Source organism: Melospiza georgiana, chromosome 16 (assembly GCF_028018845.1).
Source record: "Melospiza georgiana isolate bMelGeo1 chromosome 16, bMelGeo1.pri, whole genome shotgun sequence".
NCBI lineage: Eukaryota > Metazoa > Chordata > Aves > Passeriformes > Passerellidae > Melospiza > Melospiza georgiana.
This window is the reverse complement of record NC_080445.1, coordinates 12,112,014-12,125,385: the sequence shown is the minus strand read 5'-3', so window position 1 is coordinate 12,125,385 and position 13,372 is coordinate 12,112,014. Positions and strand designations below refer to the sequence as shown.

The 13,372-nt window shown below is 37.7% G+C and overlaps 1 protein-coding gene across 35 annotated transcripts in view; it reads left to right on the top strand.

The window, feature by feature from the left end:
• Window positions 1-13,372, top strand: part of RBFOX1 (RNA binding fox-1 homolog 1) — a 1,171,935-nt gene that overhangs the window by 1,094,239 nt on the left and 64,324 nt on the right. For 28 of the 35 annotated variants that reach the window (XM_058035398.1, XM_058035402.1, XM_058035413.1 and 25 more), the window contains one exon: window positions 12,786-12,866. The exons of the other annotated variants lie outside the window; for them this stretch is intronic. In XM_058035398.1, coding sequence (XP_057891381.1) covers window positions 12,786-12,866 — 81 coding nt within the window. The remainder of the gene's footprint in view (window positions 1-12,785; window positions 12,867-13,372) is intronic. 35 annotated transcript variants of the gene reach the window in all.

Below are 13,372 nucleotides of genomic sequence, written 5' to 3'. Positions count from 1 at the left end.
GTTCTCTTGAAGTTGTTAGGACATGAAACAGTAAAAAACACTGCAGTTCTTGCATTTTAGAATAGAACACTGTGACTTTACTTTTGGATTCCCTCAACCACATTCTTTAGAGAAAAAGCAATTTAATTTTTTATAATTATAAAATTAGAGATGTGGTTTTTAAGACAGTCAGTTCTACTTGTTCAGTTTACTTATTGTCTCAGCACTGTCATGACAAAACTGCACCAACTTTTTCACAGTCAGCGCAAGAAGTTCCTTTAGCTCCTAGTAAATGATGAAAAATTTGGCCACTTCTGAAATAAAGATGATACATCTACAGAGAAACTGTTGATTTAAAGTACCTTTAATCTTCATAAATAAGTGAAAAACAGAAGGTTATACAAAGCTGTCAGGATGGCACTGATGAATGGCAAATTCCCCCGTTCCTCAATTGCCGGTGGCGCCGCGGCCGCGAGGCTTCCCCGTATTGTACATCAAATCTGCCAACTCATTTCTGTGATTAAATATTCCATCAGCGCGGGCTGCAAGGCGCTAAAGCTTAACAAGATTCATAAGATGCACCACTTGAATACACATAACTCACTGCCTGGGATGGAGAGCACCCCGCGTGCACAGGAAAATTAGAATGGAGTTAAATTACTCCGCGAGACAAGATCAATAGAGAAAGGAGAAGATCCCCCTAATGCAATGCAAATCTAAGATATAGTTATGTCCTGACAACTTGAAGCAGACAATTAAAGTCAAATAGGGAGGAACGCAATGTAAATCAACCCTAAAACCTTGGAGATAATTGTAAACAGTAGGACCAGTGACATGATTGTTATAGCTTGGGGTTTTTTTGGAGTGTACACTTCTGTGAAGGAAAACCTTTCTTGAGAAAATGAGTGGCAGCTAAAAATGGAGACTCAGAGGTGCACAACACCTTGGGGGCTCAAAATACTGTATATTTGCAAAACACTATGGATTTCTCTTCCTGGGTTGCCCTTCTAAGGCTGTTTTTGTGCCTGTGAAATGCTGGTGCTGCAGTAAATTGCAGCACTCTGGCCATGTGGGTCTGCAGCCATGGTGAGATTGGTGTGGATTTCCAGGGACACCTTGGGGAAGGGCCCTCTGGAGACTCCTGCTGCACTTCCAGGGCCTAGCAAGGCTCCCTGATGGCCACCAGCTCCTGCCCTTCCCACCCTTCTGCTGAGAAAATGATATTTTAGGGAAAACTAAAGGGTATTTTTTTTTTTTTTCATGTATCATTCTAGCTTTTCACAGAATTGCGTTTTTCCATATATGATCATGGGTAGGAAATTTTTTAAAAGATGACTTATATCTACATAGCCTCCCTCTAATAAATAAAAGATTTTCCTTAAGGGTTTCCCCCTTTTAGGGGGTTTTCCTCTTATGAGAAAGGAATGCTTAATGAAGTTGTGTTATCCATTTCTTATCTTTTCCAGTAAAATATTTATTAAAATCTTAGGTAGGTCCTAACAAGGAAATTTTTAAGAAGCACTTTGTGATTTGTCTCACAAATTCTTCATGGAAACTGGGATATTTTTTTCATCTATTAGTATTTCCATCCAAGTTTAAATACATCCCATAGTTTTCCTGTATTTAAGCTAGAGTCTGGTTCTTTTCCCCATACGCTCATTATGGGAAAATACAGATTTGCAGCTGGGTTTCTTTACTAGGTATGCTCTGATACTGTCTTTGTTTCTGCAGTTTGTTATAATATCATTTTCACCTGCTTATTTTTATATAGTGTATATTTTGTCTGTAATACCAAGCCTTTCTTTCTGCCTCAGGCATTCTGAGAGCCAAGTTCCATGTTGTTCCTTTCAGTTATTGCAGATCTTTTTGTTTTTCTCTTTTGGGTTTTGGAACAATGAATTTTTGAGCAATCTCTTGCACTCTCCTTATTGAAATATAGAATATTGTTGCACCTGTGTTGCTACAGCAGATCAGCCCTGTACAGCATGTAGCTTGGGACACAGTAAGGCCACTTTAAAAGATTTTTTTATTCCTGGCAGAAAACAGCTTTGTTATGCCTGTTGGAGAGGCTCCTTTTTGGCAGCTCCCTAATGCAAGGTGGGAGAAAAGATGTTACAGAAATTACCTGGAAATCTAGTGAATACTCTTCCAGAGAACAGGGAAATTCACAGTAACTCCTATGAGAAGATATTATTTTCTGGTCATAAACAAAACCAGTATTTCAGAATTTTCAAGATTGACGTTGGCAGTGGAGAAAGAAAGGACTGAAGATTAGAGGTGAAGAACAATTAGAGCACAGCTGAGTGGAAAGCAGAAGATCCCATCCTTCTTTTACTTAAAGCACTATTATTCTTCCTGAGTTTTATTAAGTTCTAGGAATTTCAGGAGATAGTTTCAAGTCATCCCAATAGCTGAGTAGTTGTATTCATTTCATAAATAACCTTGACCCAGTGAAGACTATTGTAAAAACCCAGTTTCTTGGGCAGTTATTCCATGGCAAAATTTTCCCCATCACTCAAAATGAGAGAGAGGGGAAGGTCTGTGCATTTTAATGTCTTTTAAAGGCCTCAGAAGTCAGAGAAGTTCTAGCTGCCCAGGTCTTTTTGGCACTTGGAATCCAGCAGTATCCACCAACAATCAGATTTTGTAACAAAGTTTCTTTCAGAAATTTGTTCAAAGGTTTGGAATAGAATGTTATATATAATAAGAAGTAAAGAACTACCACAGCAATATATATAAAACCATGCCCTTAAGTAAGATGAATCCAGGGGAAGAGAGGATTCCTGTACACTTGCTAATACTAATTCTCTTTGTTCATGTCTTAAAGCATCTATTTCTGGAGTGTAAGAGCACCTGGGATTCATTTCATCTTTCTAGTGTTTCTCTTTGAATTTAAATGAGTCTTGCATAAGCTCAGCAAATACCCTAGAAACAGTTCTCAGTGTTTGGAGTTTGGGAAGCTGAGTTATATGCTTGCACAGCATTCTAATCCTGGGGTAAAAGTTCACTTTATCATATCTCTAAAGCAGAATTTTTCTAAAAGCTGTCTGTCACTCCATAGATTAACTCATTTCACTATTTGATTACATACACTTGGGTTCAAACTTTGCTATTAACTAGGCAGATTTGTCTAAATATATTTGCAGTCATGTTAGATAGTCAGCTTAAATAATTTTCTAACTGCAGTCAAATAATTATTGTTTAATATTCCACCTGTGATATTTAGATGCTCCTTTTTCAAGTATAACACACAGCTGTAAGTGTTGTTTCAATAATCAAAAGTACCATCATCCAAATGAGGAGTTCCTAGGTAGATTAACAACACCGATGACAGCTAATGCATTTCTAAAACTCTGAGGAGCTTTTACAAGCCATTATAGAGGAAATCGTGTTTTATGAAAGATGAATAAAGCCAGTAGAAAAATGGAATTCAGCATCTGCATTAGCTATTTACTAAAATAAATAAATAAATAATAATAATCCAGAATTAATTATGCCTTATGCTACATTATAATGAGTTCTTCATTAAAATGTATACCCTCATGGAAACTAAACCAGGCTTATTCAAAGCTAATGCCAATGACTTAATTTTATAAAGATTAATTTAGTCAATTGATTATATATTTAAATCTGGAGCAAGATTAAGCTACCTATATTCAGCATTGATTTGAAGTCTGCACAATTTAAAGAGATGACCATAGATACTGTCAGTGTTACCTTTTTGAAGGTGTTTCTCTTGGATTTATATCACACAGGTTGTACTTAGCATTTGATACTCTTCTATGTGATCTCTAGAAGAAATTCCATAGATTTGATTATTTGATTGTAAATGTTCATGCCAGCTTCATGCCAGAAGGTAGGAAACTGTGAAGAAGGGAGTTTTTGCTTCTTCACTGTAAAAGTTTGTGAGTTCTGACCCCAGTCTGGTATGGGGAACCATTTCATACTGGGTTATGATGGATTTGTTCACAAACAGAGTCAGTAAAACCAGGAAATCTGTATTTACTGAAAGGTGGAGTGCTTACAAAATAGGGGGAAGAATGTGTTTGGGGGTGGGTGGCTGGATCTCTTGGCTTGATGGAAAATCTTGCTGAGATGCAGGTCTTGTTCTGATGGCCATATTTCCATGTTTCTCCTGAGTTCACCTAGAAGGTTTCCTTGTTTTTAGATATTCCTTAACCCAAAAGAAACCCTTGTGAGCAAGCAGAGCTGTACTGCCCTTTCTTTGTCTTTGTGTTGTTTCTAAGTTCTTGTGTTTGTTCAGGTGTTCTTATTGTGGATATAACTGACCAAATTTTAAAGAGCTAAAAGAAGTTAAGTGCTGTTCCTTACTGAAAAAGGAAGTCTTTAATGAAAAATTGTCATTGGATTTCTCTTCCATCGTCCTGGTGCTTAGTGAAAATGTGTTCTATGGCTTCCTGGTTAGTGAGAGCCCTAAAACCAGTTAAATAACTGAGGTGACAGCATCTCCAGACTGTGGATGGTGTAGGTTTTGAGGCTGGATGCAAACCCAGCTGTTTCAGAGCTACTGCTCCTGTCTCAACAATTACCTGGGCAACAGGGGTGAGGCAATGCCTGGGCCTGACTAAGGCTGCAAGGTGCATTTTTAGAATAAAACTGGGACTGTAACCCAAGCACCAGCCATGGATAGGTGTAAAAAGCACTGGCTTAAGGATCTCTGAGAGGAAAACTTAAGGCAAACTGCAAGGTCATCACTAAAACATTTGTTTGGTCAGAACTGGGGGGGATGTTTGCAATCCTAGATAAGTTGGAGCAGTTATGTGGAGGAATAAATTCCTCTGATTAGAAGAATAACCAAGTTAGGAAGATCCGTGTGTTAGGATGGACAGTCAGGCAGACAAACTCTTCTCAAATGCTAAGTAATAAAGTAATATATGAAATGTAAAGTTAATACAGTTAAGTGGAATGGAAAACAACTCTGCTCTGTGTTAAACCTTGATTACAACTGTAAATTAATGCTAAAGCAGTTTAAGATTATGGTTAATTGTATTCCAAACATATTGCTGATGTTTTCTCTTCCTTCTTATACGTTCTTTCCCATTTTGGACATGGGAGGAGAGGATCCCCAATATGCACTCTAATTGCATTTCATAATGCTTATTGAGAGGAACTTTCAAAATACAGTTTTCATTTATTTATTCATTGTGGAGGTAGCTAAGAGGGGGCTGTGCTTTACAAGTGTACAAGCTCTGTTGGTTTGGTGCTCTTGGATTTTCTTTGGAAATCTCCAAGCATAGAATTGCTTCTAGTAAAAGTGAGTGCTTTGGAAACTTTGGGAACATTGCATTACCATTTTTGTAATGGTTTTTCATGCTCCTGAAATTCTGGAACCTGTCTGGGCTAGGAAAGAAATAGACTAGCTAAAGCCAGGATTATGCATGATGATTCAATTTTTGGTCTTTTATATTCTCAGCTTGTCATTCAGAATAGAATTTTATTTATAAGTCAGAACCAGCATTCGCTGGTGTAAGCAAGGAGAACTGAGGGATTAGTAATTTGCATCTCTGCATCTAATTGCATTAGATTTGCATCTCTGTCTTATAGATTTACTGAAATAGGTGATTTACACAGAAAATAGTGGCTTGACACAATATGAGAGGATAAAGCATAAACACATCCACTTGTAATCCCTGCAGGGCCATGTTGAAACTGAAGTGTTTGTGTTTGGGCAGAAAGGCTCCAGTTTCATCTATTCTGTGATTTTTTTCCTATTCCTATCTTTATTCAACAGGCAGATGTATGGATGCAACCTATTTTAGTAATCAGCAGAACATGAGTGCATTTTGTGTATTCTCAAGCATCTCCTTTCAAGCAGAGTATAATTCCAGCTCAGAGTTGACTTCAGAAGTTTATACTTGGGAATTTCTCTCATGTTTTCTCTCAAAGTTACAAGTGAACCAAGAATAGCCATCATTTACCAGCTTACCTGCTCTGTCTGCTAGAGGACATAGAACGATGAGGAATAAAGACTTCATTTTTGAAAGATCCTGAACAACTTCAGTGGGATGCATGCCCCAGTATAAAATAATGGCACTGAAGGTCAGAGAATTTATGTGCACCTGAGGTTGTAGAGAGACATCTTACAGTAAATATATTTTGCAGGAAATCCTGATGGTATCACTCCTTTTTTTTTTTTTTTATTTTTTCATAATGAATGTCCAGTTTTTAGACTTTTCCGCTGACAGGATTTACACTTGGATGCCAATAATTAAATTCACTAGGGAGCACAGATAAACTCTCTAAGCATGGTGCAGATTTTGGTACAAGCACCATCTGAATTTGTAGAATTTAGTTTCAGTTTAGTTACCAGACAAGGGATGCCTGTCGCTGATAAATAATTTGAAAAGTATTTTGGAAAGGGCAGTTTGCTGCAATTGCTTTACTTTGTGAATGGAAGCATTGCATGAATTGTTGCTGCAGTGCAGCCGGCCTATGGGAAGGCAGGTTAATTAAATTAGAAACAAGTCAGTCACACAGTGTGGTTTTAAGCAGGCAGGAGAAGGAGGAGGAGAGATCCCTGTTACTGTGGGATGAGTTCTATATCCTACAGAGGGGAATTGGGGGGATTATCTCATACCAGAGCTGCAAACTTCGCTGCTTCTCTGATTTTTGCTTGCATGATATTGACACCTTCCAATCCCAATTTTTTACAGCATCCTGGATGCTGCACAGGAATAACTGGGGAGAGAGGGCTGTTTGCCAAAAGCTGGGAAATGGATGATATGGGCAGCAAAGAATAATTGGAAGGGTGGCTCACAAATGATGTTTGCTGTAACATTCATTGCTGTTCCCTGAGTCAGTGCTGCAGTTCATTGGGTATTTTGGGGACACTAAGAGTTGATGATAAAGAAGCATTCACTATGCTTAGAAAAGTGATGAAAAGGAAAATTAATGTCTTAAACAGAATTTTTGGATGGAGAGGTCCCAGGAAATGTCTTAGACACACCTTCACTGGCTGTTTTTTGGTGTTTTTTTCTCTCCTCCCTCTATTTTAAACAATGTATATCAGGTTATATGTGAGTCAGGGACCTACTACATAAATGTATGTGTAGAGCACAGATTCTCATTACCCGCAGCATGCACACCCAGGCTGTTCAATAATTGATTATATTTCAGGTTTGCTGTCAGAAGAGGTTTGGATTTAGGAAAAATCAACTTTAGACATCAACTACTTTAGATTCTCCTCCCTACCCTCTTCTTAAGTGAAACTATATATAAGCTTTGGTGGGATTAAACGTAGGTTTTGTTTGTATTTTTAACATATTGCAAGAAAGCAGGCATGGGGTTTGGGGTTATGCTACTTTATTCCTTGTTAATAATGGATGGAACAATCCAGTGTATCAACACAACCATCCATAAGTGGTTGTGTTAAAATCTGAAGGCCATTATTCAATTTATAGAGAGCCCAGCTAACTGAAGGCCCTCAAAGAGCACTTCTTTTTGAATTAACAGCATATTTAGAAGCATGCTAAGTCTGTGTAGTTGACTATTGATACTGAAGGGCTAAGAGAGCACTTAACTGCTATTATGTATTCAAGAGAGAGGCTGTAGAGGCTCTCTTTAAATTCCCTAGTCAGAAGGGACAATGGGAGCTAACACACACTATTACTGCACAACAGGAGCCTTTTATTAGGTGTTTCTTATCCATTTCTATGAGGCATTCTGAAATAATCCATCACAGAACAATATTTCAGACCAGAACAAAAACAGTGCTATTTCTGTCTGAAAATGCCAATATCAAATTACACTTTTAGAACAGCAAACCAAGAGAGGGCATGGATTGCTTATGAGGATCCTTGATACACTCGCAAATCTCCTGATTTGTTAATGAGAGGTGCAGATTTACACTTTTCTTCATGCATTGAGCACAAAAGTGTTTAGGAATATTAGCTGTTGCAAAAGGCATGAAGAAAAGAGTGATCAGAATGATCAGAACTAACTCAGGGAGAACTTGGTATCATCCAGCTGGACTGGGAGGAAAATAAAATGAAAAACAATCACTGAATTCAATAAAGAATGGGCTTTTTTAAGATTTAGATTTAGATTAGACTCTTGAAATAACAGTTTATAATAATGTGGGCAAAACGAGACTCAAATAGCTTCATTTTTCAATCACTTTTTCCTGTGACTCTGTTTGGATTTCTTTGTTTGTAAATAGTATTAAAGAATGGATGAACTGGTTCTTAGTTGTGAGAGGCAGAGAGGCTTTTGGTAATACAATAGAAAAAAATATGTGTAAAGAGCAGCTGATTTACCTGGAAAGCTGCGAGTACAATGGATTAGAATAATGGAATCATCACTAAATCTCCTTGTGTGTAGTGAGTTACTTAGCTCCTGTATTGAAAACACTCATTTTAGCCTCCTGTGCACTAAACCCCAGCCCTGGATATTGAGTTGGTTCATTCCTGCCACTGGAAATGCTTCTGTGCTTCCCCTGGCTGTGAAGTTAGCAGATGGGCTTTGTGAGAACTCAGCACCATTGGCCTTTCCCAGCTCTCCTAAGAGCTTTTTGTGAAGCTGGGCTTCCTTGGGATTCCTGGAGTGAGAGGAACATTGTCCCCCCATCATGTCTCACCTTGTTGTGTCCCAGGGCAAAACCCCAAAAAGCAACGTCTCTCCTCTTCTTTTTTTTTTGTAATTTCCCCCCAAAATTCTTGGGGAACGTGAAAAATGCCAATCACTTGTTTTTAAAATTTTAAAAGTTTAATAGTATTAAGATGGTTATAAAAAATGGTAATACAATTAGAGTAATAATAATTTGGAAAAATTGAATTAGGGCAATATGAGACAATAGAGACAAAGAGTTATGGACAGTCCAAGTACCTTTTCTGGGCAGCACCAGCCTGAAAAAGGACCCACGTTAACAGAGGATTAACTCTTAAAAACAACAGCCTGTTGCATATTCATACAGCTCATACATGATGCATAAATTCCATTCACACACAGGATTCTGTCTGGTCATCATCATCTTCTTCCTCCAAATCCTGACAGTGCCTTCGAGGCCGGAAGAAATTAATTTCTTCTGATAAGAGAGCAATAAATTCTCTTTCTCTGAAAGATTCAGGTGTCCTGTGGCTGCCATCTCACTCAGAGTCCTTTCTTTTAAAAAAGTATCTTACATAGCATCGTTTCTATTTTAACATTTTTCATAACCTAAAACTATATTTAACACAGTACTTAAGAGAATTAATACAGCATTACTTTCTAACACAACACGTATAATATTCATTTTAATATTTGTGAAAAGCCAATCATCAAGTACATGCATTTTTCACAGGGAATAAATGCCAGCCCTGAAAATTGGAAACTTTAGGTCCTTGAGCCAAGGCACTCATGCCCTGTGTACGGTGAGGTGGTACGTTGTAGGCTCAACAGGTTCTCTGTCATGGTATAGAAACTCTAAACCATTGCCAAGAAAGCTTTCTAGAAGTTTCATCTGCTTCCTGTGACAGGAGAGAGCCGGGCCCATAATCCAGCCTTGCACCATTGTTAATTTTACACCAACAGCATGATTGGTAGCTAATGGTGTATGGGGGTTTTTTTTCTGCAGAAAATGTTATTTCAATTTATACTTCCTAAAACAATGCCATGAGACGTTCCAGCTAATTGTGTAAATTCTTTTCAGCTAATTGCAGATTTGTATTTCTGAGCTTCCTGTAGTAGTGGCTGCACAGTGGTTCCAGTTAAAAGCTATTTTTAACAGCAGGGGTTTAAAAATCCCGTATAATTTAGTGGGCGAGTCTACATGTTGATCCTTGGTGTTACTTCTTGGCTCTTTGAGGATTGGAGAAATGCAGTGAATTTTTTAGCTGTTTCACATGAGACAGTGAGTACTCTGTGCAGCACCATTGGTATTTCTGCAGATTAGTTTATCTGCATCATGTAAATAACTGTACACAAAAAACTTATTTTTGAAAGTATTAAAAAAAATAGGAGAAATGCATTTAGTCAGAGATCTTGAAACCACTGGGAACTGAATTTTAAGTATTCTAAAAATATTAATGACTGCACATCACTTTTTTTCCACAGTCCTGAATATTTTTAGAGTAATTATTTCTCAAAATAACTGCGGTGCTTCAGCAAAGGACCTCATCAAACAGCAAGTTCTTAATCATGGGCTGGAGGAGAAAAGAGTGGAGGAAGAGGAGGATGAGTGGGGATAGGTTTTGATCTTGGGACACCTGGTTTTTGTCCCTTCCAGGGTCTCTGTAATGTCCCTGACCCCAGGCTGGTCCCCTCAGTGTCCCCTCTGCCACTGCTCCCTCAAAGCTTTATATTAAAATCCTCTTTCATTAAAAAAAAAAAAAAAAAAAAAAAAAAAAAAAAAAAAAAAAAAAAACAAACCTAAATCCTTTATTCCATCACACTAGAATTTAGTGTTCTGGAGGAAAAATAATATTTTTTTTCCCCATTGGGGAATTTATAGATTGTTTCTGTGTTCTGAGGTTTATCCCAGATCTTAGTGTCAATAATTCAGTCTTCCCTCACTTGTATCAATTGCAATTGAAATACTTTTAATACCAAAATTAGATGCAGAAGAAATAATCTTTTCTTACTAAAGTAGATTAAAAAGTTCCATATTTTTTCCTAGTGAAATCTAATAATAATGTTTTAGTTATCAGTATTAATATTATGTACAAATTCAAAGGCAGATTGTCAAAATATAATTAGAAGGCTCTGTGCAAGAAATTAAATACACTCTAGTAACAGAGATGAAAAAAGCATCTGTTTTGAAGTACTTTAATTAGAAATTAGATGACTAGAGTAGGGAAAATAGGATTTGTATGAGATGAAATCAGAAAAAATATAAGATTATTAGCTGCAAAGAGTAGGAAAATACCTATGGAGCATGAAGGAAGCCAAGTGTTATCTAGGATTTATGGTGAATAATGTAAATAAACTGTAACCTTTGACTTCTAAAAATCTTGTGCTCTGTTTTCTAGACATACTTGAAGTCATTATAGTTATTCTTAAAACCTAATGGAAATGAGTGATTTTCCTCATGTGTTTCTCTAAGCCAGATGAATGCTTCTGACTCTTCAGCTCACTTTCACTTGCAGGCTTCTGCACTAACTCAGGTTTGGAAGCATCTGTGGTGTTAAATTCTCCCATATTCCAATATCCCCATTCCTGAGGTCAAACAAGTGTGTGGATAGGGCTTACTTTTTTATTTATTTTCTATTTTGTAATTAGGATCTCAATGGCTGCATGTTCATTTGCCAGCTACCACACAAGGGCTGAAGGCTGAGAGAGATATTAATACAGTCAGTGATGTGTTGCCTTAAAGTAAGGGGGAAAAGGAGCTTGTTTTATATTTTATCTTTTATATTAGTTGTGAAAAACAGTAAGCATCTCTAAATCCTGTTAGTTAAGGGTGTCTGAGAAGGTTAGAAGCATAATAATTAATGAGATTTCCAGTAGTCACAGTCTGAGTTAAACTGCATAAATTACAAGAATTATTTTATTACTCTTCAGCATTTCCAATATTTCTCCTTCGAGTGACAGCTGCAAGCAACAAACAGAGAACTGGTTAATGGCAGAAATTTTTAAAAATATATTTTAAGAGAACTCTGGCCTAGTGAATGAAAATTGAGAATTGCTCCTGTAATATTGTGGAAAATGTGCCTACCATTTGTACTTAATCCTGTCCTTCCAAACTCATTGGACTCAACTCAGTGCAATTCCATTGCATGTCAATGCACAATGTCTAAAGTTTCACAAATCTCCAGAAAGATTTGATGGGTTGGAATTGTGATTCACAGATCCTGACAGCTTGAGGCATGTCAGTGTATGTGTGTATAAAATCCTGTGTGTGTGTGTGTACAGATATATGCACATATATCTGCAAAACCAGATGTCTCATATCCCACTTTTCCTAGTGGACTGTATTCCAGAAGCGAAGAAGTTTCTTTCCTAGTTTGAAAGTACAATGTTCAATCTGTATTCAGCTAAGTCTGCTAAAGTACAATTTTAAGAAAATCTGATGGGTTTTATTTAAGTTTATTTAAAAGAAAAAAAGGAAATAAGGAACCTTAAACTTGTGTCATTTTTTCAAAATGGGCATTGTGAAAGTGTTGATTTAAATGGATTTGGTTATTGCTTTTATTTTTATTCCTTGGGGGGAAAAAAATGTTCTATCTGTTTTTTTTTTCTTAATCCTGAACCCAGATTATTTACTGGAAAGCGAAATATTTGCACAAATACATTTGTGCATCGCTCTGAGCAAAATCTGCTGCACTCAGATGTGTCAGCGATCACTCAGCGACTGCGGGAGCGATGGAACCCAGGTCCTGCCTGGCCTGGTGTCCATGCTGGGAATGCTGCCCAGGATTTTCCTGCAGTGCTGGCTCCAGGAGCCTCATTGCAGCCGGGGGCTGAGGAGGCAGGGTGGGCAGGGTGGGCAGGGGCAGCAGTTTTGGAGAAGCAGGGTGTGACAGGGACAGAGAGCAGCCAGTGCGGCTCGCGGTCCCCGCGGGATAACGGCAGCGTTGGCGTTGGGGGCGTTGTCTGTGTTCTGCTTTTCCAATGTCAAACTGGGGTTGTTTGGGCTCTTGCTGCTTTGAAATCAAAGCAGAAAAAGAGCTTCTTTCCTTTTTTTTTTTTTCTTTTTTTTCTTTTTTTTTTTTTTTTTTTTTTTTTTTTTAAGAAAAAAGCGCAAAAAGCGCCCCCGGTTCAGTTTCAGTGCGCCGTTCCGGTTGTGCCTTGATTTGTGCTTTGGGATGAAAAACTGAGGTTCAGTTGAAGTGTTCCAAAACCAGATACCACTCTCTCTCTCTTTCTTGTAGGCAGGGTGCTGCTGTGCCAGGCAAACCAGGAGGGATCTCCCGTGTACAGTGCCCCCAGTTCACTAGTATACACATCCACAAGTAAGCTAGTGTTATGGCTCGTTTCTTGTTCTGTTTTTGTGACAAAAGCACATTAATGTGAATTAAGCCCCCCTAAAAATGTCAACTTTCCCAACAGCTCTTTTTAAGGTAAATGTGGTGTTTATAAACATATGTAAGTCATGTCAACAGATAATTCAGTGTTTTAAGTTGCATCTTTATTCTCAAAGTATGTTCTATTTTTAAAAAAAGGAAAAAAATGCCTATATTGCAATATTGTATAGAAATGGTCAAAAGTTCTGCAATAACAGTGACAGTTTTTGCAATCCAGTACTGCTGTGTGCTATGCATTTTGTGTAGAAGATGTTGTGTTTCTTCTGTCCTGCTCACAATTGTGATTTAATACAGAAAACATCTGTTGCTATGCCACCATTTGATTGGGTCAGGAATTAGATATGAAATCTTTTTTTACAAAAGGAGCAGTCTGTATGAAAGGGGGTATTTTGAGGCATAAAAAGCTGCCCTAGTATAAAGAACAGAGACAAGCT